This window comes from Lolium perenne, chromosome 4 (genome assembly GCF_019359855.2).
Source record: "Lolium perenne isolate Kyuss_39 chromosome 4, Kyuss_2.0, whole genome shotgun sequence".
NCBI classification, from domain to species: Eukaryota; Viridiplantae; Streptophyta; class Magnoliopsida; order Poales; family Poaceae; genus Lolium; species Lolium perenne.
Window position 1 is genome coordinate 177,491,711 of NC_067247.2, and position 24,235 is coordinate 177,515,945.

Genomic DNA, 24,235 nt, shown 5'->3' on the forward strand with positions numbered 1-24,235 from the left:
TTGACATGCATGACACAGGGAGGATCCTGTTTTATTCGGCAAGCTGGTGGGTAGAGATGGCGTGGAGCTGTGGCCGGGGTGTCCAAGGCGGCGATGCCAGAGGTCGTGGGAGATGGTGGCGAGGAATGCAGCGGCGTAGGCAGGTGGGTTGACGGTGTAGAGAGGGCCTGGACTGTTACATCGGAGAATCACGATCCCGCTGGGAAGGGCCTTCACAGAAAAACCAAAACGATCAAATTCAATGGTGCAGTGATTATCGATGCAGAATTGACGAACAGATATGAGATTTTTGATGATTTGTGGAACTAGGAGTATGTTGTGAAGATAAAGGGGTTTAGTGAGGGTATTAAGAGTTTGGGAACCAACATGGGTGACAGGAAGAATTGCACCGTTCCCGACGGTGACAAATTGTGATGAGGATGGAAGGAGGGAGTGGAGATTACCGGGATCGGATGCCATGTGAGAGGATGCACCAGTGTCCATGTGCCAGTCGCCGCCGGGTAGCTGCAGGTTGTTGAGGGCAGCGAGGAGAGCCGGGTCGATCTGCTGTTGCTGGTGGGCGGTGGGGACGTAGGAGCCCTGGGCTGTGTACGCCTGTGGTGTCATGCTGGGGCGCGGGCCGAGGAGGCCTGGGGACGGCGGCTGCCATGCCGTCGGTGAGCGCGGCTGCCACGGTGTTGATGGAGGTGGCTGTCACGGGGCCTGCTATAGCTGGGCGCGAGTAGGGGCCCCCGTCTAGGGATTGAACTGCCAGGGGTTGTCGCGGGCGCGCCCACGTCCTCGTCCGCTGCCGCGTCCGCGGCCTCCGCCGCGGAAGGTGTTGGTGAAGTAGTTGGTGCCGCGGCCGCCGGCGCGATCGCCCCCGAAGGGAGCAGGCGATGAGCGATCGCCAGAAGGAGGGGCGCGGGCGCCCCCATTGTTGGGCAGTACACTCTGGCCCATGGCCCAGAGTGCGGTGGAGGCAGCGTTGCGTGCGTCGGTGCGCCGCTGAGTTTCTTCCAGGATGAGGGCGGAGCGCGTCTGAAGAAACAAGGGGAACAACACCTGAAAGGGGAGAAACGAACGCAGATGGGCGTAAGTGTCATTAAGGCCTCGGAGGAGCGTCAGAACCAGCGTTTCGTCGCTGATGGGCTGGCCGACGTCAGTGAGGGAGTCGGCGAGGTTCTTGAGCTTGGCGCAGTAGTCGCTGATGGAGAGATCGCCTTGTGGCGTGTTGCGGAAGTCGGCCTCGAGCTGGTTGGCGCGGTGCTTCTTGTTGTCGCGGAAGAGATTCTCGATGGCGTCCCAGATGGTGAGCGCGGTGGAGCCAGGACGCATGACGATGCCGAGGAGGTCGGTGTCGATGGAGCCGTAGATCCAGGAGAGCACGGTGTAGTCATCACGACCCCAAGCAGAGGTAGGAGACGTGTCGGAGGGAATGGCCTCGCCGGTGACGTGGGCGGTGAGACCGTAGCGGCCGAGAGCGACGAGGAAGAGCTCCCTCCAACTTGTGTAGTTGCCGTCGGTGAGGCTGAGGGTGATCGGCACGTGGAGCTTGATTGAGGTGGCGTAGGTGGAGGGACTGGTGGTGGTGGGTTCGGTTGGGTTAGGGTTTGGGGAAGGGGTTTGGCCAGCCGGAAGGGAGACGGCGGCGGCGTTGGTGGCGGCGATGATCTGCTGGTTGATGGAGGCTTCGCGGTCATCTAGGGCTTTGGCACGAGCCTCGAGCTCGCGCTCCTTGGCTGCGATCTCTTCGGGAGTCATGGTGGGAGAGGGGAGGGAGGTTGGCGGCTAGGGTTAGGGTTTTGGAGAGGGAGGGAGGGGTTTAGGCGGCGGGGAGGATGACCCGCTCTGATACCATGAAACAATGGGCTGCTCGATGGCACGTCTCCTCTCCCTCTGTTTCTATTTATATGCACAAGAACTTGAGGTACAAGTCAAGTTTACAAGTATTGTTACACGAGAAATATCCTTAACTAATCTTGGTTAGCCGCACGGGAGGATGTCTCCCTAACATATATATCACACTATTATAACTTACAGATAGTGTTGTTGTTTGAGGCTACAGTATTACTTTCAAGGTCATTCTCGCTGTCATCTCTTATATTTCCTTTTACTATTTGTTCCTTTCTCTTCAATGAAGTATCCATCCTTTTTGTCTTTCATGTTCCCTGTGCGTTGCATCTCATTCTCCATTTTTGTCAGTGTTGTGGCCTGAGAAGCATTAGAAAGGTTGTAGTTGTCAATTGATAATATAAATATGAAGATTCATCTAAATAAGTGAGTTCTGGGTTGTATTACCTTGATGATTCAGTTGAGAATTACCTCTGAAGGTTAGGCTTGACTCCGATGTTCATGTCTCTTGTTGCTTGGTGACTTGGATTGTCGTTGATGTGCGTGATACATGAATCTTCATCAAAGTTCAGATTTTCGATGATGAGATGGCTTGAATATTCACCCGCATGATGACTTGAATATTTACCACAATGACCTGCAAGTCGCGTCGTCGACCTGCAAGTGGCTGACATGACATGAATTTCGGATGGAGTGTGTTGGGTCTGGCCGATGGTTTGCGTTTTGAGAAGACATGGCTAATTCCCCTCGAATCAAATCCAGTTTTCTTGTAACATAATCGAATGAATCAAAACCTATAGCGTTGGTAATGAATAAAAATCAATCATCCACACTGCTGAGAATTATCATATAAGAAAACAGTAACTGAAAATTCTTGTCAATTGAATAGACAACTAACTAAATCTATCGGAAACTTGCGGACATACCTTTTCCCCAAATTCCTCTTCAATGTTTCGATATGCTGTGTTCCTTCATGGCATAGATGGCTCTCAAGCCGTCGACCCTTTTTTTGTTCACATGGAGGAGTAGCCGGACATGTGGTGTTTCACTGGTGGCCACCATGATCAAAGGAAACAAAACAATTGCTTTTTTGGTAGCTGAGGAATGACACACATATCAATCTGATTGGGAAGTTCTGAGCCCTTACCTGAGAATGGCATGTTTAACATTAGGGCAGGATACCGGGAACCATGCAGCGCTAATGCAGTTAAAATTCTAATCTAGCTGCCTCTACTCTTTTACACAACCTGAGGATAGGATCTGCGTAAAAAACAAATTGCTAGATGCTTTCTACCGACCATAGTCCACCATGGGCATAAAATCAAACGTGAGAGGTATGCAGCTATGTGCAAAATAAATAACCGGAAGATCAAGTTAGCTAGACCCTATGCAATTGAACCGTCCAAGAATATACCATCCGTGGAGGCATGTCGTGATGTGAGTCAATTGAGTAGCTTTCTATCTGATTAAGAAACAATAGAGTGCATTGTCTACCTGAGATATGATGAGATTTTAGACGGATCTGTTGGAGGCTTCTTAGGATGTAGCCCGACTGCTGGACAGCTCGCCGGACTACTCGGCCCTGATAGATCAGCACAGAGATTCAAAACTGCTGGATATGAACGACTTGCAAGCTACCTATTTCTGTGTCTGCCCGAAATTCCGGCCGCCGCCAATGTCCGTATTTCCGCGTCTATCGACTCAAGACTGAACGGTGTTGCTTTGACGGTTGATTTGTTGAAACCCTCTCTTCTCATTCATCTTGATGTGACCAAAATACAATTGAGTGGTGGGGCGGCGCAAGGATTCCAGGCTTGGCGTTGGAAAAGCCAACTTGGGTGACAGCCGCTGGAGAAGTTGTGTGTTCGTCAGAATCGTGTTGGTGTGAGATCGCCCTTGTTCCGTCGAGCTAGCTTCATCCGAGCAATCGAGATAGAACTTGTTGCACGATCTCATCGGTTAGAGGTCTTATGCTTGCCGACAATGTTACTTCATCTCCAGATCCGTATATGGGTTTTTTTGGGTAGAGATAAGGATGGATCAATCTGGTTTTTTTAACTAACCTCTATTTTGAAGTTTCTAATACATACGGTGCATAAAGAATTTCCTCAACAGCCCACGCGCATATACACGGTTAGGTGCCAAGTCCATATATCTCAACCATTCAGATCTTATGGCTTTGGATGGATAAATCTTCACCATTGTTTGTTTGTTGTGGTGCATAAAGAATTTCCTCAACCGCCCACGCGCATATACACGGTTAGGTGCCAAGTCCATATATCTCAACCATTCAGATCTTATGGCTTCGGATGGATAAATCTTCACCATTGATTGTTTGTTGTTTTAATAATATAATAGATAGATAGATTTGTAGGAGGATAAAGAGACCTATCTATCTACAAATTCTATTTGTTCACTTGACCTTTGTCAATGGAAATACAATGGTAAGAAAACAAATTAGATAGAAAAGGTAAATAAAATAGGGGCTTATATTGGATTGGCACGACATAAATCCAAATAGGACGGGCATCACGCCGCTACTGGTTAACAGCTAAAGAAGATGCTGACAAAATCGTGAAAATCTACCGAGGTTGTCAGTACTACGCTACTCAACCAAATGCTCCGGTTCAGGAGCTGAAGACCATCGCTATCACTTGGACGTTCGCGGTCTGGGGGCTCGATATGGTCGGAAAATTAAAGAAATCATCTCCTGGCGGTTTTGAGTACCTTCTGGTCGCTATTGACAAGTTCAGTAAGTGGATCGAGGCAAAGCCAGTGAGAAAAGCCGATGGTGCTACGGCACTGAAATTTGTTTGCAGCCTCGTGACGAGATTCAGCATCCCACACAACATAATCACAGATAATGGCATGAACTTCGCACAAGGAGAACTGAAGGATTACTGCAATGACGTAGGGATCCGGCTTGACCTTGCATCTGTGGCTCATCCACAATCTAATGGTCAGGTCGAACGAGCCAACGGCCTTATACTAGCCGGAATCAAACCTCGCCTCGAAAAACCGCTGCGACGTGCAGCCGGAGCTTGGGCTGAGGAGTTAGATTCTATTCTGTGGAGTTTAAGAACTACCCCAACAGATCAACTAGATTTACTCCGTTTTTCCTGGTATACGGATCTGAAGCTGTGCTCCCTTCCGATATCATCCACAATTCACCACGAGTTTCGACCTACAATGAAGAAACTGCTAACGAGGCTCGACAGCTATCTGTGGACCTGATCGAAGAAGCTCGGAACTTAGCCGATCAACGTTCCGCCATTTACCAGCAGAAGCTCCGATGCTACCACAGTCGTAGAGTTCGGAACCGCTCGTTTATGGCAGGAGACTAGGTCCTCCGCCTTCGACAGGTGAAAGACCATAAGTTGCAATCTCCCTGGGAAGGACCTTTCGTCATCAGCAAAGTGCTTCACAACGGATCTTACTACCTCGTCGATTTCCGGGAATTAAAGGATAGACCTGCCAATTGGTACCGGAAACGCAAACGGGAGGATCCGGATGACATATACGATGAAACAGATTGTCCCTGGAATATAGCACAGCTACGTCCTTTCCACACTTAGCAATTTCCGCATTACATATCTTGTAATATCTATTATACATGATCGATGAAATAAAGAATATGGTTCACTCTTCGAGTCTTTTACCTCCTTTTGTTTTTCATTTTTGGATCGTGTGTGTTTTCCGACTAAAACCGCAGAGCTGGATGTTTCCGCCTAGGCGTGTATGAAAGTTGTGATTTTCAAAATCGTCCCTGAGGACGTGAGCTTAAGTTTTCTGATGGACAAGTTATTTGTTGCGAACTCGCGGATTCCTGGTAGCGACTTCCGGCACCTTGGCTGGAGGCTTGTTTTCGCAGTTATTAACGGATCACCATTGGGCTTCGTCGCCGCAGGCGAGCATTTCCGGCTAAAAGGTCTTCCGGCTCGTGGAAGGTCAAGTGAGCAAGCCGGAAAACTTAGAAACTAGCACTTGCTTTTTCAAACGAACGAAACATGTATTCATAAATCATAAACGGATCTCAGGATAAGTTTTTTCCGCCCACATGCAGCTGTTTCATCCTAGCTACTTAAGAATATTTAAGTCTTATTACAAACCCACTCCGGGGCCAAAATGATGCATCTCATTGTTTTTGCAGGATTCACTCGGAGGATTGACCTTCATCCTCCGAAGCATGATAAGCAGAACCCTCGCCGGAATCTTCGCCGGAGTCTTCGCCCTCGCCGGAACGGTTTGCGCTGGACCCGGAGCCCTCTTCGGCGTCTTCATCATCTTCATCGTCATCGACGCCAGAAAAACCTTCGGGAAGAGCATGCTTGTTGTACCAAAACGAGTGATCAACTCGCCTGGAAAACAACGTGTCGTACCGTTGGGTTTCCGCGAGCGCGGTCTTGATGTTGGTGCCCTTGGGAGCTCCGCGCGCAACGGTCGCAAAACTCATGGCAGGAATGTGCGCTTTGCACATCGCCAGGGTAATGGAGTCAACTCCGCGAGCTGAAGATTCTTGCCAGTCCTTGATGAGATCCGGCACCATTCGCATAAGCTTGGTTATTCGATCAATGAGCGTGGTGCTGGCTCTCTTCAACGACAGAGATTTGGCGATGCCACGGCAAGCCCCAAAGAGATCGTCGATAGAATTCCGCTCTTCTTCATACGCTTCAGTCCTGCCGAGGGAAGACTCCTTGGTCTATTCAAATCCGAGACATGTTGTTTCATATAAGCAAAATGGCATGATTAGTTTTTTTCCGCGAAAGAAGCGGGATGAGCATAGTGAAGAAGCCGGAAGAAATGTGAAGTCCTTACGGAAGATCATCTTGTCAATATTCTCCGCCTCCGTTTCGTAAGCCTTTGCCTTTCACACCAGCGTCTTAATCCTCTGGTTGCTCTTCTTAAGCTTTTCGGCAAGATCCGACATGGCTTGTGCATGCTTCTCCTCAAGTTCCTTTTTCTCTTTGTTCTCTTTCTCGGAGGATTACTTGAGGAACTTTTGGAGGGAGGTATGCTCGACCTTCACCACTTCGAGCTCGGCGGAAATCTTATCGATGGAGGGGCGGTTGGCAAGTTGTTCTGAAAGGCGGAAAGTACAGAACAAAGTAACTATACAAAATACTTGTTCAAGTAAAGAGTGCGTTCAGAAGCTTGAGGCAAAGTCGGAATTTTTACCCTCGTGGTTTTTCAAGCGAGTCTCCAGGATTGAAATCGCCTTCTGGCTCTCTGCATCCCTTTTGTGCAGCCCTTCAATCTCTGCCTTCTACTCCAACACTAGCACGCGCAGATCTTCATGCAGCTTGCGGGTGTTCTAAGAAGCAAGAAAGATTAGCCTGAAATTTAAAATATGGGGGGCTGGCCGCGAAGTTAAAATCCTTGTGGTGGGAAGATTTTAAGTTTCCGCTAAGGTCAACTGTTAAAGCATCGGTTCACACATATTACTCGGAAGCGTCTAAACCAATGCTTGGGGGCTGGTGTTACCTGGCGCATGTTCTTGTGCTTAGCCAAGAAGACTTTGAGATTACCCTCAAGCGTCATCAGCTCTTGTTGCTCTGTCTCCGGGTTCCCCCACACTTTGTTCATCAAATTTGTCATTTCCGCATGACGTTGTGATAGGGGAACTTTCTTGAGAACCGGAAAGAAATGCGGGTGCGTCTGGGGCGTACCAGTTGCACCGCTCAGCAGCAACTTCGTTTCGACATCATTAGCCGGAGCTTCAGTCGAGGTGACATCGGGTTCTTCTGGCAGAGGTTGGGACAAGGAGGCACCCTTGCCGGATTCCACCATTGGTTCCTCAGGAAGGTCATCAACGTCGATGACATTTTTGCGTGCTTTGAAGCCGGGCCGGAGGACACACCCCTTTTACGCTTGGCGGGAGCTGGAGCCTCGGGAGCTTCCGCATCAGACGTGGCTTCTGGATCAGTGGTTCCGGTGTGGGGAACTCGGGTTAAGGTTCCGAGAACCTTCTCCTCGAGGGCTTCAAGCTAAGCATATAAAGATGAAGTACTTAGACAAATATTGCAAGAGCAAAATAGGGAATCGATGGTTAAGTTGGATGACTCACCGCGGTCCCGGAGCCGTTCATATGTATATCAATGTTGCATACGTGAACATGAAGATCACACGGAACTTTGATCAACACCCGGATCCGCTTGTCCAAGGCGTCGGCGGAAAGGTTGTCCTTTGAGGCGCGCATGAGGTCGTCGCGCCCCGTGTAGTGGAACATCAAGCGGCCCCGATGCTGAAGTGGTTGGATCCGCTTGGTGAACCACGATATGGTCAGGTCCTTGCCTGACAAGCCTTTCTTCCGTCAGCTTGCAGATCCGCCGAACTGCCCGTGTCAGTTGAGGCGACTCGGAAAGATGGGGGCATTGGGACCAGGCGGGGGTCTCACTGGCGGGGCCGTCCTTGAAGTCTGGCAGCACCTTCGAGCTTGCCGGATCGGAAACATCCTTCAAATAGAAGAAGCCTCTGGACCAGTATTGAACAGACTCATGGCGGTCTGTGTGCGGGTAGACGTGACCGGGATGGAGCTTGAATGTGATACTCCCGCAAGTGGCAAGCGAGGAAGTTTGCGAAACTGTCTCCTTCTTAACGGAGAAAAAGTACTGAAACAAAGGTAAGTCGGGGGTTACCCGGAGGTGGCCCTCACAAAGGGTGACATGATTACTGATGGCCAGAATGCTGTTGGGAGAAATGTTGTGGGGCTGCAGCTGGTATGCCTTGAGGATTTCCGAGAAGAAATCACCTGGCGGTAGCGAGGACCCCCGCTCGATTAACACCTTGGTCACCACCCATTCTCCGGCTTCGGGAGCTGGAGTCAATGCACCCGGAACTGATCGCGAGGATCCGGGTTGCAGGAAGCCCTCCGCCTCGAGGTTGCGGAGCTCGGTCTCTGTAGTAGTACAAGGCCACCACTTCCCTTTGGCTTCGCCGTCGCGAGATCTGTCCTTTGATTTTTTGGTGGCGGCCTCTTCCACCTTCTTCTGCATCTGCTCGGATCCGGCCATTTCTTCTGGGTTGGTCGATGTCCCTTCGATGTTCTTGCCGGAATCCTTTGTAGGATCCAGCTGAACGGGGATAAAAGGAGGAGGAGCGGAGGAGATTGGGGTCGCAGCAATAGGCTCTGACATCGATGGAGGCGGAGTCGAAGAAGACATCTACAAAAATGCGGAATAGCTAACTTTAGCCGGAATCCTCTCTACACCCTAGTCATCCCTACCAACGTCGGCGAAAGAGCTTAAGTTCGAAGGACTTACCGGAATGGATTCCACGGTGGTCGCAGACGCCGATGGTGACGTTTTTGTCGCGGTGGCTCGTCGGACTTAAGAACACGATGAACTCTATGAACTCAGCATGGCGGCGCTGGGATCCAGAGAACTTCCGCTAGACTCTGATACTGCGGAGGACTGGAGCTCAGAGGCGGCGCTGGAAGGAGAAGTGAAAAGGGGGCGAATGGGTGATTCGGGGGTGAGCGGTGAGATATTTATAGGCCGAGGGTGAGATTTGTGCTACGCATCCTGTGGTCGAAACGCAAGCGTCGCACCGTTGGATGGTTGACACGTGTCCAAAACCCTAACGGTAAAAATGGCAAGGGATAAGTTACCGCACAAATCGCCCGAAAATGGCGCCAAGATTGGCGGAACAGTTTGAACCTTTTAAGGTTCCGGGTAATAGTTTGAAGAAAACACGCCGTTATCTCTGCAGGGGAGTAGCCCGGAGCTGCTATTGCAGGGTGCCATCAAGTCATGAAAATCATGAGATTCAGTTCTTATGGGTTCCAGGAATTTTCAACCAAATGGATATGATACTGGACAAATCTGCAGTGCCAAAACTAGTTTATACTGGCTAGACAACATTCAGGCTATCAATTTTCAGGCCATCAGCTACTACATATACAGCTACGCATGTGGTTGCTGAAATGCCAATACCACGGTCTGAGTATGAGAACTATTGCTGTGGGAATCCAAATAAAGTTCAGAATTCATGTGTGCATGGTGGAAACACCAATATCAGCGAGCAATGTATTGAGGGAATACCACAATCTTACGGTTTCCATAATCTCAAATTTAAAGTGTAGTTCGAGCTGATGGTACTGAGCACAACTATTTTACTCTACCGGTGGATTATCCCTTAGAGCGAGTTGTTCCTGAGCGGGTGTTTGATGTCTATGATGACGAGTCAGATGGCCGCTCAAATGAGTCTGTTCATGTGTTCGCTAACCCTCCTGAGCAGCAGCCACATGAAGAAGCTAGAACAACGAGAAAGTGGACAGCTTCCCAACTGTTTCAGCAAGCTAACAATCCGTGCTGAGAAACCTACGGTTGATATTGTTGGTGCGTTCAGTTTGACAAATGAGCAGTCAATCTGTGATTTAAAGAAACTGAATGATGGTGAATACTTCATGTTTGAGAATGAGGACATATCACGACTCCTCTATTGGTTCAGCAAAGATTTGAAATGCAGAACATGCGATGATGAAGCAGCTCGAGGCGACGAAGAAAAATTATGGGACAAGCCTGATTTTCATTCGGCTACAGGGAATTCCATTAAATTTTTTCTATGGGATCCTGGAGTTTCAGCATAACTCCACTCAAACGAGTCTAAGCCCCACGAGGAATTTGGTTATGTGGTGATCCCACATTCATCATGTCTAAAAACCAATGTCGTCCATATGTGAGTTGTCCATTTATCTAGCAAAACAGCATGTCAAAATTCATTCAACAATTTAGTCTACTAACAACAGCCTCCAAGGACAACAATATTTATGCAAACAACAATTTCTAAAGGAAATAGCAGAGACGAAACTAGCAGGACATATTTCAGTATAGGCAATTCAATCATCTGTGTTTATCTAAAAAAATTGGTACAGGCAACTCCCACCTATGCCCGAGTACAGAAACTAGCAGAGACGAAACTAGCTGCGACGCTGGCCGCGTCCGTGTCCAAGGACGCGCGAATGGAGGAGGCAGACCGCGTCCGCAGCGCCGCCGCCCTCCCTCGATTTCGGCCGCCGCCCTACCTCGATTTCGACCGCCGCTCAGCGCCCCCGCCCAGCGCCGCCGCCCAGGGTCGAAATCAATCAAATCACCACGGGAAAAATATGTACCTGGAGCCGGCGCGAAGGGAAACCACGCGGGAGACTCTCCCGCCTTCTTGCTCTGTTCTCCAGATGCGCGCGGGAACGAGAGCGCGGGGAAGCGATTTAGTTTAGATGGTCGTGGCTCCGTCCTCTACATATGGAGGATGGGTAGAGGAAATTGGACGTCCATTAAATTTAGACAACGCTATAGAGGAGCCACTGGGGGCGTTTTTTTTTGACTCACGACCATCTAAATGTGTTTGGAGGATCGTTTAGAGAGGCCACTAGAGATACTCTAAAGCTCTGAATTTATGCAACCAATTTGGCATTTATATACAGCAGATGACAGACTCACTTTGGAGCGTATTGGCAATTCATGAGAGAATAAATGAATGGGATCCAGGAGACCATTCAATTTTGAGTTCGACACTGAACAAAGATATTGCCGGTGGAATTTTCAGACTCCCTTATATGCCAACAGCCAGGATCCAGTTTGGGGTGCCCACTTGTGTACCAAAGCAGAGCTGCTATTGCAGGGTGCCATCAAGTCATGAAAATCATGAGATTCAGTTCTTATGGGTTCCAGGAATTTTCAACCAAATGTATATGATACTGGACAAATCTGCAGTGCCAAAACTAGTTTATACTGGCTAGACAACATTCAGGCTATCAATTTTCAGGCCATCAGCTACTACATATACAGCTACGCATGTGGTTGCTGAAATGCCAATACCACGGTCTGAGTATGAGAACTATTGCTGTGGGAATCCAAATAAAGTTCAGAATTCATGTGTGCATGGTGGAAACACCAATACCAGCGAGCAATGTATTGAGGGAATACCACAATCTTACGGTTTCCATAATCTCAAATTTAAAGTGTAGTTCGAGCTGATGGTACTGAGCACAACTATTTTACTCTACCGGTGGATTATCCCTTAGAGCGAGTTGTTCCTGAGCGGGTGTTTGATGTCTATGATGACGAGTCAGATGGCCGCTCAAATGAGTCTGTTCATGTGTTCACTAACCCTCCTGAGCAGCAGCCACATGAAGAAGCTAGAACAACGAGAAAGTGGACAGCTACCCAACTGTTTCAGCAAGCTAACAATCCGTGCTGTGAAACCTACGGTTGATATTGTTGGTGCGTTCAGTTTGACAAATGAGCAGTCAATCTGTGATTTAAAGAAACTGAATGATGGTGAATACTTCATGTTTGAGAATGAGGACATATCACGACTCCTCTATCGGTTCAGCAAAGATTTGAAATGCAGAACATGCGATGATGAAGCAGCTCGAGGCGACGAAGAAAAATTATGGGACAAGCCTGATTTTCATTCGGCTACAGGGAATTCCATTAAATTTTTTCTATGGGATCCTGGAGTTTCAGCATCACTCCACTCAAACGAGTCTAAGCCCCACGAGGAATTTGGTTATGTGGTGATCCCACATTCATCATGTCTAAAAACCAATGTCGTCCATATGTGAGTTGTCCATTTATCTAGCAAAACAGCATGTCAAAATTCATTCAACAATTTAGTCTACTAACAACAGCCTCCAAGGACAACAATATTTATGCAAACAACAATTTCTAAAGGAAATGGCAGAGACGAAACTAGCAGGACATATTTCAGTATAGGCAATTCAATCATCTGTGTTTATCTAAAAATTTTGGTACAGGCAACTCCCACCTATGCCCGAGTACAGAAACTAGCAGAGACGAAACTAGCTGCGACGCTGGCCGCGTCCGTGTCCAAGGAAATGGAGGAGGCAGACAGCGTCCGCAGCGCCACCGCCCTCCCTCGATTTCGGCCGCCGCCCTACCTCGATTTCGACCGCCGCCCAGCGCCCCCGCCCAGCGCCGCCGCCCAGGGTCGAAATCAATCAAATCCCCACGGGAAAAATATGTACCTGGAGCCGGCGCGAAGGGAAACCACGCGGGAGACTCTCCCGCCTCCTTGCTCTGTTCTCCAGATGCGCGCGGGAACGAGAGCGCGGGGAAGCGATTTAGTTTAGATGGTCGTGGCTCCGTCTTCTACATATGGAGGATGGGTAGAGGAAATTGGACGTCCATTAAATTTAGACAACGCTATAGAGGAGCCACTGGGGGCGTTTTTTTTGACTCACGACCATCTAAATGTGTTTGGAGGATCGTTTAGAGAGGCCACTAGAGATACTCTAAAGCTCTGAATTTATGCAACCAATTTGGCATTTATATACAGCAGATGACAGACTCACTTTGGATCGTATTGGCAATTCATGAGAGAATAAATGAATGGGATCCAGGAGACCATTCAATTTTGAGTTCGACACTGAACAAAGATATTGCCGATGGAATTTTCAGACTCCCTTATATGCCAACAGCCAGGATCCAGTTTGGGGTGCCCACTTGTGTACCAAAGCAGAGCTGCTATTGCAGGGTGCCATCAAGTCATGAAAATCATGAGATTCAGTTCTTATGGGTTCCAGGAATTTTCAACCAAATGTATATGATACTGGACAAATCTGCAGTGCCAAAACTAGTTTATACTGGCTAGACAACATTCAGGCTATCAATTTTCAGGCCATCAGCTACTACATATACAGCTACGCATGTGGTTGCTGACATGCCAATACCACGGTCTGAGTATGAGAACTATTGCTGTGGGAATCCAAATAAAGTTCAGAATTCATGTGTGCATGGTGGAAACACCAATATCAGCGAGCAATGTATTCAGGGAATACCACAATCTTACGGTTTCCATAATCTCAAATTTAAAGTGTAGTTCGAGCTGATGGTACTGAGCACAACTATTTCACTCTACCAGTGGATTATCCCTTAGAGCGAGTTGTTCCTGAGCGGGTGTTTGATGTCTATGATGACGAGTCAGATGGCCGCTCAAATGAGTCTGTTCATGTGTTCGCTAACCCTCCTGAGCAGCAGCCACATGAAGAAGCTAGAACAACGAGAAAGTGGACAGCTTCCCAACTGTTTCAGCAAGCTAACAATCCGTGCTGAGAAACCTACGGTTGATATTGTTGGTGCGTTCAGTTTGACAAATGAGCAGTCAATCTGTGATTTAAAGAAACTGAATGATGGTGAATACTTCATGTTTGAGAATGAGGACATATCACGACTCCTCTATTGGTTCAGCAAAGATTTGAAATGCAGAACATGCGATGATGAAGCAGCTCGAGGCGACGAAGAAAAATTATGGGACAAGCCTGATTTTCATTCGGCTACAGGGAATTCCATTAATTTTTTTCTATGGGATCCTGGAGTTTCACCATCACTCCACTCAAACGAGTCTAAGCCCCACGAGGAATTTGGTTATGTGGTGATCCCACATTCATCATGTCTAAAAACCAATGTCGTCCATATGTGAGTTGTCCATTTATCTAGCAAAACAGCATGTCAAAATTCATTCAACAATTTAGTCTACTAACAACAGCCTCCAAGGACAACAATATTTATGCAAACAACAATTTTTAAAGGAAATAGCAGAGACGAAACTAGCAGGACATATTTCAGTATAGGCAATTCAATCATCTGTGTTTATCTAAAAATTTTGGTACAGGCAACTCCCACCTATGCCCGAGTACAGAAACTAGCAGAGACGAAACTAGCTGCGACGCTGGCCGCGTCCGTGTCCAAGGAAATGGAGGAGGCAGACCGCGTCCGCAGCGCCGCCGCCCTCCCTCGATTTCGGCCGCCGCCCTACCTCGATTTTGACCGCCGCCCAGCGCCCCCGCCCAGCGCCGCTGCCCAGGGTCGAAATCAATCAAATCCCCACGGGAAAAATATGTACCTGGAGCCGGCGCGAAGGGAAACCACGCGGGAGACTCTCCCGCCTCCTTGCTCTGTTCTCCAGATGCGCGCGGGAACGAGAGCGCGGGGAAGCGATTTAGTTTAGATGGTCGTGGCTCCGTCCTCTACATATGGAGGATGGGTAGAGGAAATTGGACGTCCATTAAATTTAGACAACGCTATAGAGGAGCCACTGGGGGCGTTTTTTTTGACTCACGACCATCTAAATGTGTTTGGAGGATCGTTTAGAGAGGCCACTAGAGATACTCTAAAGCTCTGAATTTATGCAACCAATTTGGCATTTATATACAGCAGATGACAGACTCACTTTGGAGCGTATTGGCAATTCATGAGAGAATAAATGAATGGGATCCAGGAGACCATTCAATTTTGAGTTCGACACTGAACAAAGATATTGCCGGTGGAATTTTCAGACTCCCTTATATGCCAACAGCCAGGATCCAGTTTGGGGTGCCCACTTGTGTACCAAAGCAGAGCTGCTATTGCAGGGTGCCATCAAGTCATGAAAATCATGAGATTCAGTTCTTATGGGTTCCAGGAATTTTCAACCAAATGGATATGATACTGGACAAATCTGCAGTGCCAAAACTAGTTTATACTGGCTAGACAACATTCACGCTATCAATTTTCGTTGGGCAACCTGTCGACATGAAGCAACTATCGGCTCTGTTGTTGTCATTGCTGTTATAGTCTCATTCCTGGTGCTATACTCCGACTGTTTTCCTCCAGATACATTGCTTGCCAATGGTTTTGAACTTGCCACATTCAGAAACAGTTTTGCAGTTAGGCTGCTATTCTCACATGTTCAGTTCGACAGAAGCTATTCTTTCTGCATGGTTTATGTCAACTACCACTACCGTACATGTGATAGGGGTCTTGAGTTTTGGAAAAAGGATCAAGAAGAAAAGAATACGGCAGCTCTATACCATGTCTTACTAATTTAATTACCAATGAGCAAAAACCTCTCATATTTGGGATCCTGGTATTGAATCAAACTTGCTCTTATACAAGGGGCTGTACGTAGAAATGATTCAGCTAGTGAATTGTTCTCCTGTTACTGCATTGCAACGGTCACAGTGTCCAGCATTAGCAGATTTGCAATACAATTGTACTGATATATGTATACGGGACACTGGAATTGCAATATCATCTTCCATGCACCACCGGTTCCAAAGTTGGACTGCTGCAACTGAAATACATCTGTCTTCATTACAAATCCAGAACAAGCAACATGGCAAAGTAGAGTGACCAATGCTTCTTATGTATGGGATCCTGGTACTACATTACTTCAGTACAATTCCATCTGTTTGTTATGGTTCACAGAAGAAAAGGAAAAGGTTCCAGTGATACCTCGACAATGGGCTTTCGGTTGCAAATGTGATAACCATACCTTGTAGCGACGCCAGGGGCACATCCGAGCGCCGCCGAAGGTCCTCCCCGTCTGGCCCCTCCCAGCCGCTGCCGCCGGCGGCCTCCCCCGCGGTGGTGGCGGCACCCCCGCTGCCAAAGGTGGCCGGGGAGTTCGTGTGCGCGCGGTGGAGGGCCGGCTCGTGGGGGCGACGCCGGTCGGGTGAGAGGAGGCCGGGCCGGCGGGCTCGGGTCGGGTCGGGGATTCGATGGCGGCTGCTCGCGAGGCTCTGCGGTGGTCGGCCGATCTTTGGAGGTGGTCGTCCTCTGCGCGCGGGCGTGCGGGGCGATCTGGTGCGGCGCCGCCTAGCCAAGATCCGATCGGATCTGGGGCGTGCGGGTCGCCCACGCTCATGGTGGCCAGGGCAGCGGCCCTGGGACGCCGTGGTGGCGCGCGTGAGGTTGGGGCGGTGTCCTCAACCGCGGGATGCCGGCTGGTGGCGGCCGGTATGCATCTCCGGTGGCGGCGTGTCCTCGTGCTGCCGGAGCGGAGGACGCCGGGGCGGCGGCTCCGGGTGTGCGCTGCTTCGTCTCGCCTCTGCTGCGGCTTGGCGGCAGCTGCCGTCTTGGGGATCGCGTGCTGCAGCATGGAGGGCGCGGTCCCAGGCACCACACTCGCTGCGAAAGGAGGTGTCGCGGCCGGTGTGGTGCACGTCTGGTGGGGATGCCGGAGCGGTGGCTCCGGGAGAGGAGGCCGGGGCGGCGGCCCCGGGAACGCGGTGGCGCTTGGGTGGTTGGAAGCCAGGTGGTGCCTCGACGCAGAGGTTGTGTGGAGGTCGATGGTTCTCGGAGGTGCCTCGACGCGGTGGTCGTGTGGTGGCTGCCCCCAGACTTGTCGGCAACCTGGCGGCTTTGGTGGGCCACTGCGTGTGGCAGGTTGCCATCGCTGGCACCTGCAGCCATGGTAGTGGTGTGCCATGGTGTTTGGACGGCGGCGCGGCGGCGCCGCTCTTCTGGTGGTCGGGGTGCTGTCCGGCGCCCCGCGGCGGGTGGCGAGTCGACATGAGGTGTTTGCTCAGCTGCTGCGCATGAAGGACGGAGCGGCGGCTCCGGGACGTGGAGGTTCTGCTGCTCTGCCCTGGCCGCCGGACGGCAGGGCACGACTGCGTGGGCGGCCGTGGGGCGCGTCCTGGAGCACCGTGGCTTTGGGGCATGGTTGGCTTCGTGTGGCGGCGGCGGCGAGCTGCGACGCGGGCGCTATTTCTTCGCCTTCTCGTATAGGCTTCTATGACTTGGGTTTTGGTGAACTCCGCGCGAAAGCACTGCACCCACTTCGGTTGGTGCCGGCGATGTCGGCGTCCTCGGACGTCGCTTCCCTCGTTGGAGGCATTGTCGAGGAGCTCCTTCACCTCCCTCGTCGTGTGAAGTTTCAGACTCTCCGGGTGAAAACCTGAGCTTTGGCTTTCGCTAGAGCGGGCATCGGCGGCGTCATCGTCGTCTCCCCCTTGGGGGCGATGTCTTGGAGGTCTGGTACTCCGCTAGGCAAGTTTTGGCTTGCTTTGCATGGCAGCTGCTTCGCCGGCCAGGCGGGTGCGCGGTCTTGGGACCGGTGTGGACGTCGGAGCGGCGGCTTCGAAACATCTGTGTCTTTGAGTGTCGTCCCTTCTTGCGTGGGCTGGAGTGTCGTCGGCTCGTAGCGTGCGCGGCCTCGGGGCCGGTGTGTTGTGTTTTGGGTTGTTTTTTCCGGTTGTCGCCAGTGTGCGCGGTCTCGGGACCGGTGTGGACGTCGGAGCGGCGGCTCCGAGAGCTTTCTGTTTTGAGTGATGCCTCTTGCTAGGGTGAGAGTGTCGTCGGCTCGTCTGGTGCGCGGCCTCGGGGCCGGTGTGTGGAGTTTGGGTTGTACGGTTTTCGGCCAGTTTTCCTTATAAACTGACCAAATTTCCCTCTTCTTATTGAATAGGCAGTGCTCCTGCCGGTTGCTCCAAAACAAAATACCTCGACAATGTAATAAAGTGCCCATTATCGGAATAAAATACCTCGACAATGGAGTTTTTGGTGCAATTATTTGCACTATTGCCAGATTTTCCAGAGATGCACTGCAAGGAGTTCACTATTTCATTGTCATGGATTTCCTCTTTGGCTGATGAATTTTCAAGTTCCTTAACATGGATGAAAGTTTATGTAGAAACTTGTTTATCCATTACTGAGCAATGATCTCAAGGGGGAAGGAATGTCAAGGAACATGGTATGTACCTAATATGGATTTACTAGTGGGCTAATAGCTGTAAGGTTGTATCGGTATTCCACCTATGTTGTCATGTTGTAGTTGGTTAGGTCTATATAAGCCTGCCCTTATATCCTGTTGCAATAAATCAAGAAATATGAACCCTAATTTTATCTTAGACTTAATTCTTGCAATTTATCCTAGATTTAATTCTGCAATTTATTCAATTTATCGATCGATTTTTCCTCAAATCTCTCTTCCTGTGATCCTCTTCCCGCAGCCATCCACTGGGATCCTAACAATCACGCAGACCCGTGAGCCCGGGAGGCCCGACGAGGCCAGCTTCTTGAGCGTCTCCTCGTTGAAGCCGATGCCCTACCGCGTGACCATCCCAAGCGACTACAGCCCCTCCAACGTCTCGATGCGATGGCCTTCGTCTGCAACCCTGTCACCGGCGAGAAGGCTACTTTGCTACAGCTTCTATGCCGGCGAAAGCTACTGCTTCAACCAGCCGAGGAGCGCCTGGTTCGACCACTGCGATATGACACTGTGGTACAGGGATTATAAGGGCCTGTTCAAGCACGTCACCAAAGGACGCACGTCGGAGCCATCTCCCGAGGCTGACTGTCCCTAATGAGACCGTCTACTTCAGCTCCCACCTATGTCGTCCAACTGCCAGTGGCATATTTATGGGGGTTATCACCCCAGACTCCTCTCGCCTCTCACCTTGGCACCGCCACCGTCGTCTTGTGACGGCGAGGAAGAAAGACAAGAATTCGAGCAAACCATGTTAGAGCATCTCCACTCGTCCCCCCGAACAAGCCCCCGGCGAGCGTTTTTTCCATCCGGACGGCGTAATTCGGCCCAGTCGTGCCCCCGGTTCCTTGTTTTCGTCCGGATTTGGCCCTCCATCCATCCGGCGAGCCCACGCCATCCCCGGCCCCCCGGGGAGCGCTCGGGGACTCCGGACGAAACGAAAGCACGCGTGGCCCCAACTTGTCGGCGACAATGGCCTGGATTTGTACGGCAATACCCTCGTCTTACCGATCTACGGCAATACCCTCGTCTTCCCGATCTACGGCAATACCCTCGTCGAACGAAAGCTTTGAACTCTCAAGTGGTGCAACATAGATAGATTATATATATTTCGAATATAATTCGAATGAACATAAAAATTACATATAAAAACTTGAAAACAAACTTAAACTACTTCTTCTTCTTCCTAGATGGCCCCGCCTCATCGTCGGGGCGGCGACGCTTCCGGCTCGTCACCTCCTCGTCGGAGGACGTTGGGTCCTCCTCCTCGTCAGTGTCCTCAGCCTCTTCGTCGTCCTCCTCGTCCTCCTCCTCCTCCTTTTCCTCGGCCTCTTCATCGGCCTGCTCCTTGGCCCCTTCGTCCTTCTCCTCGTCCTCCTCGTCGTCATCCCATTCGTCCTCGCTGGCCGGCGGGGGGGAATCGTCGCTGCTGGACGATGCAGCTTTATCCCACCAATGGCGCCATCCAGGCGGCTTCCCCTCGCTGTCGGTGTCCGATGGCCAAGAGAGATCGCTCATGGTTGACGGAGGATGGTGAGGAGAGAACAGATGAATGGCGTCGGCCGTCGTAAACCGTATATGTAGGTCTCCCGACGAAGAGAGCGGCGGTTGCTCTTCCGCGGAGTTCGTGCTCCATTACGGCGGTTCTCGCATCGAGGCCACTTCGGCCGTTCCCGACGAGTCGTTTGGGCTCTCTAGACCACTTTGCGACGGTTCAATGCGTCGAGGGCACTCCGACGATTGCCCTTCCCGGTGACTGCGCCGTCGCTATGCACGCGGTGGGTGCGCGACCATGGGCTCGCGGCTGGGAAAATGGGCCTCCCCAGGCCACAAAATACATCCATCCGGCGATAACTAACGTCGGATTTCGGCCTGGGGAGCCCCAACGGCTGGGATGCTCTTACTTATGCTGCGATGAAAACATTAACTCCTCGTTCAGGGAAGGGCAGGATCGGAATTCTCTACAAGGTTCATGAATGTACTAGGCGCGCTTCGCCGCGTCGTCTGCATCTCATCCTAGCATAACCTCGCTAGTATTGTAGAACTACAATCGTTTTTTCTGTGGCAGGGCCCTGGCTACGCGTTTTGGTTTCCTAATGTTTTGTCTTTAGGGAACACGCTGATGTAATAAAATGTAGTTCCTCATCCACTCGGCGGACACGTTCAAAGAAGGCACAACTAAGACAAAAATATGCCATTTTTGAACACTGAAAGATTTTTCCAACCAGACATTTTTTTGATAAAGGCTGCTTTATTACTCGAAGTTTCAAGTATTACACCTAGCCTCTGCATAGCTAAGATGCACACAGCCGTTTAAGAATCCAGTATCCAACTAAAAGGAGTACACAAAGAACAAAAGGAAAAAATCCAACTAGTCCACAACTCCATTGGCTTCTATACTACGGCTATGCAGCCATCCATGTTGGGAAATAAAATCCTTGGCCGTATTCTCCAACCGTGTAAACACCTCCATAAATAGGTCTCGGTCCTCTAAGCGTTGAAGCGGCGATCATGAACGGGACATGTTGTACACCTGCAAATAACCAATTTTTGTCATTAAGAACCTTGTCATTTCTACACAACCAAAGTGACCATACAACTGCAATCACTCCCACTCTGATAATTGTTTTCTACGTGCAATCCACTCCATTTAGCCAATTGCCAAAAACATTAGCAATACTACGGGGTTGATACAGGGTAGATCCTATCTGAATGATTGACCATATAAATCTAGCAACCCGACAATTGAAGAAAATGTGTTTTACTGTCTCTTCTTCGTGACAGAACACATATTTCTTACAACCCTGCCAGTTGCGTTTTGCAAGGTTATCTTTAGTAAGAATCACACCTCGATGAAGATATCATGCGAACACCTTTATTTACAGAGGTATCTTCATCTTTCTGATGGATTTGTTTTTAACGATCGGTTGAGTAGGAATGCAAAGGGCTTTGTACATAGAGCCTACCGAGAATACACCATTCTAAGTAAGACTCCACCGGAATTCATCGGCCCCCGGACCCAACTGTATTGAATCTAGCCGCTGAAGCAGTCCGTTCCAAGAGTTTAGTCGGGGGCCAATAAGGTTGCGTCTGAACGTTACCGAGGGGGGATAAGATTCCATCACCTTTTGTAGGGTGTCCCCCTTGTAACGAACAATATTGTACAAGGCTGGATACTCTTCACGAAGAGTGGTTGTTCCCAACCATCGATCCTCCCAAAACCGTATCTCCGCCCCATTCCTAATGGAGAAGGAACCAATTGGGAAAAATGTTTTTTTGTTGCCATAATGCCAGCCTAGAAGTGTGAATCCCCAGTTTCCAAATAACCTGGAGATCGCCTTTGAGCCTACATGTTTTTTCCACAGAAGTTATTTCCATATACCTGATACGTCCAAAACGTATCTACTTTCCCGAACACTTTTGCTATTGTTTTGCCTCTAATTTGTGTATTTTGGATACAACTAATACGGACTAACGCTGTTTTCAGTAGAATTGCCCTGGTGTCTTATTTTTGTGCAGAAAATCAACTTTCAGGAAAATCCCCGGAAATAATTGTGAAGGGCCTATTTTCACAGAAGACTTACGGAGCCAGAAGACGAGACGGAGGGGGGCCACGAGGTGTGCACACCATATGGCGGCGCGGTGGGCCCCTGGGCCGCGCCGCCCTATGGTGACGCCGCCTCGGCCAGCCCCCGACGCTCCCCTCTGGACTACTTAAAGCCCCTGACCTAAAAACCCGAGGGGGTTCGACGATATTTTCTAGAAGACATCCAGAACTCCGCCGCCATCGCGAAACCCAATCTCGGGATCAGAAACTCCGTTCTGGCACCCTGCCGGGACGGGGAATTGGAGGAGATCATCGCCATCATCGCCACCGACGCTTCTCCATCGACCATCCATGTTTCCCCCATCCATGTGTGAGTAATTCCCCCGCTGTAGGCTGAAGGGGATGGTAGGGATTGGATGAGATTGTTCATGTAATAGCCATAAGATTGTTAGGGCATAGTGCCTAGTATCCGTTGTTGGTACTTTTATGATATTGTTGCAACTTGTTATGCTTAATGCTTGTCACTAGGGCCCGAGTGCCATGATTTCAGATCTGAACATGTTATTGATTCATGATGATATTCATTGTTTTATGATCTTACCTGTAAGTTGTATACACATATTGCTGTCCAGAACCCGAGGCCCCAAAGTGACAGAAATTGGGATAACCGGAGGGGAAGGCTGTGATATGAGGATCACATGTGTTCACGGAGTGTTAATGCTTTGCTCCGGTACTCTATTAAAAGGAGTACCTTAATTACCAGTAGTTTCCCTAGAGGCCCGGCTGCCACCAGCTGGTAGGACAAAAGATGTTGTGCAAGTTTCTCATTGCGAGCACGCACGACTATATACGGAATACATGTCTATGGTTGTTTAGTACTTGGATATTGTTTTATTATTATCTGCAAATGCCTTGTCTTGATTTTTACATGAGTTATCTTATCCATGCAGCGCCCGTTCATCCATCCCTATGCCTACAGTATTTTAATCCTGCTGTTTACTACAATCACTACTGCTGTCTTTATTACTCTGCTGCTTATATTTCACTACTGCTACTGCTATAAAACTGTTGCTACTGATAAATTCTTGCGAGCAAGTCTGTTTCCAGGTGCAGCTGAATTGACAACTCCGCTGTTAAGGCTTACAAATATTCTTTGGATCCCCTTGTGTCGAATCAATAAATTGGGTTTTACTTCCCTCGAAGACTGTTGCGATCCCCTATACTTGTGGGCCATCAAGACTATTTTCTGGCGCCGTTGCCGGGGAGCATAGCTTTATTTGCAAGTTCACCTGGATTGATATTGTTCGCTGCAAATTCTCCATCATGGGTAAACCTCGCGATACTAAAGTCGCCATATTGCCATCCACTACAAGAAAAGGTACAACTCTGAGTACCTCTGCTGCTCTTGATTCACCATCTGTGATAAGTCAACTTGTTTCACCACCAGAAGCTTCACGTGTTGGTACTTCTGCTGAAATTGAAATTCGTCTGATAATTTTGATGATGCTTCTACTATGCTTGATTATAATGGTTCATTAGGTCCTTTTCTAGATGCTACAATTGCTAGGTCTAGACAAATTGAAAATACTGAAATTCCTAATGAAAATACTGTTACACCTGTTAATTCACCTGAGTCTGTTGAACAATCTAGTGATGATCTTGATGAAGATTATGTGGAACTTGATGATGATTTTATTGATAAATGTAATGCTACTACTGATGCAAGTAACATTAAAAAGCTTCTTGCACAACGTGCTGTTAGATATAAATTGTCTCCTGATCCTAAATTTGCCACATCTCCTATAAACATTAAGGATAAGGATTATGATTTTTCTCTTGATTTATCTCATATATCTATTGTTGAGAAAACACCTTTTTGTGGTACTGAAAAAGAAAGTGCTGTAGATCACATGATTGAGCTTTCTACTTTGAGTAGCTTGTTTTCTGATGATACCAAGAAGCGTACTTATTTTGTTGCTAAATTTTTTCCTTTCTCATTAAAAGATGATGCTAAAATTTGGTATAATAGTTTGCCTCCTGATTCTATTGATAGTCCAAGATGTTTGCCCTATGTCTTCTTTCGAAAATCTTTTCCTGCTAGTGCTCAACATATTGCTCTGCAGAAAATTTATAGTTTTGACCAGGAAGATGGGGAGAAATTGCCTGAAGCATGGGCAAGGTTTTGCTCTATTATTAGAGCTCGGCCTGGACATGATTTGGAAAAGCATGACTTACTTGATATATTTTATAGTGGACTAACCATTGAGTCTAGGGCATACCTGGATACACTACAAGAAATCTGCCATAATATGACGTTTTTTTTATGACTGGAAATCAAAATGTCATAGCTTTATGACGTTCCTA

At 49.0% G+C, this 24,235-nt stretch overlaps 2 protein-coding genes across 5 annotated transcripts; both read right to left on the reverse strand.

The window, feature by feature from the left end:
* Positions 1 to 735: 735 nt before the first annotated feature.
* On the reverse strand, positions 736 to 1,743 carry LOC139829685 (uncharacterized). The gene has a single exon (XM_071829261.1). The coding sequence runs from the start codon at positions 1,741 to 1,743 to the stop codon at positions 736 to 738; it is 1,008 nt and encodes a 335-aa protein (XP_071685362.1).
* Positions 1,744 to 1,855: 112 nt separating this feature from the next.
* LOC127347393 (uncharacterized) lies at positions 1,856 to 11,341 on the reverse strand. 4 transcript variants are annotated; one of them, XR_011743097.1, is made up of 4 exons: positions 10,943 to 11,341; positions 2,760 to 2,881; positions 2,281 to 2,627; positions 1,856 to 2,193 (listed from the first exon to the last, which is right to left on the reverse strand). XR_011743097.1 is itself a non-coding variant. In XM_071818916.1 (3 exons), the coding sequence occupies exon 1, from the start codon at positions 8,991 to 8,993 to the stop codon at positions 7,953 to 7,955; it is 1,041 nt and encodes a 346-aa protein (XP_071675017.1). In that variant the 5' UTR covers positions 8,994 to 10,930; the 3' UTR covers positions 1,856 to 2,193; positions 2,281 to 2,490; positions 2,760 to 7,952. The 4 variants fall into 4 exon arrangements, 3 of the variants coding, with proteins under 3 accessions (XP_071675017.1, XP_071675018.1, XP_051229544.2); XM_071818916.1 differs by lacking the exon at positions 10,943 to 11,341 and having other exon boundaries at positions 2,281 to 2,490; positions 2,760 to 10,930; XM_071818917.1 differs by lacking the exon at positions 10,943 to 11,341 and having other exon boundaries at positions 2,305 to 2,627; positions 2,760 to 10,930.
* Between the last annotated feature and the right edge of the window lie 12,894 nt (positions 11,342 to 24,235).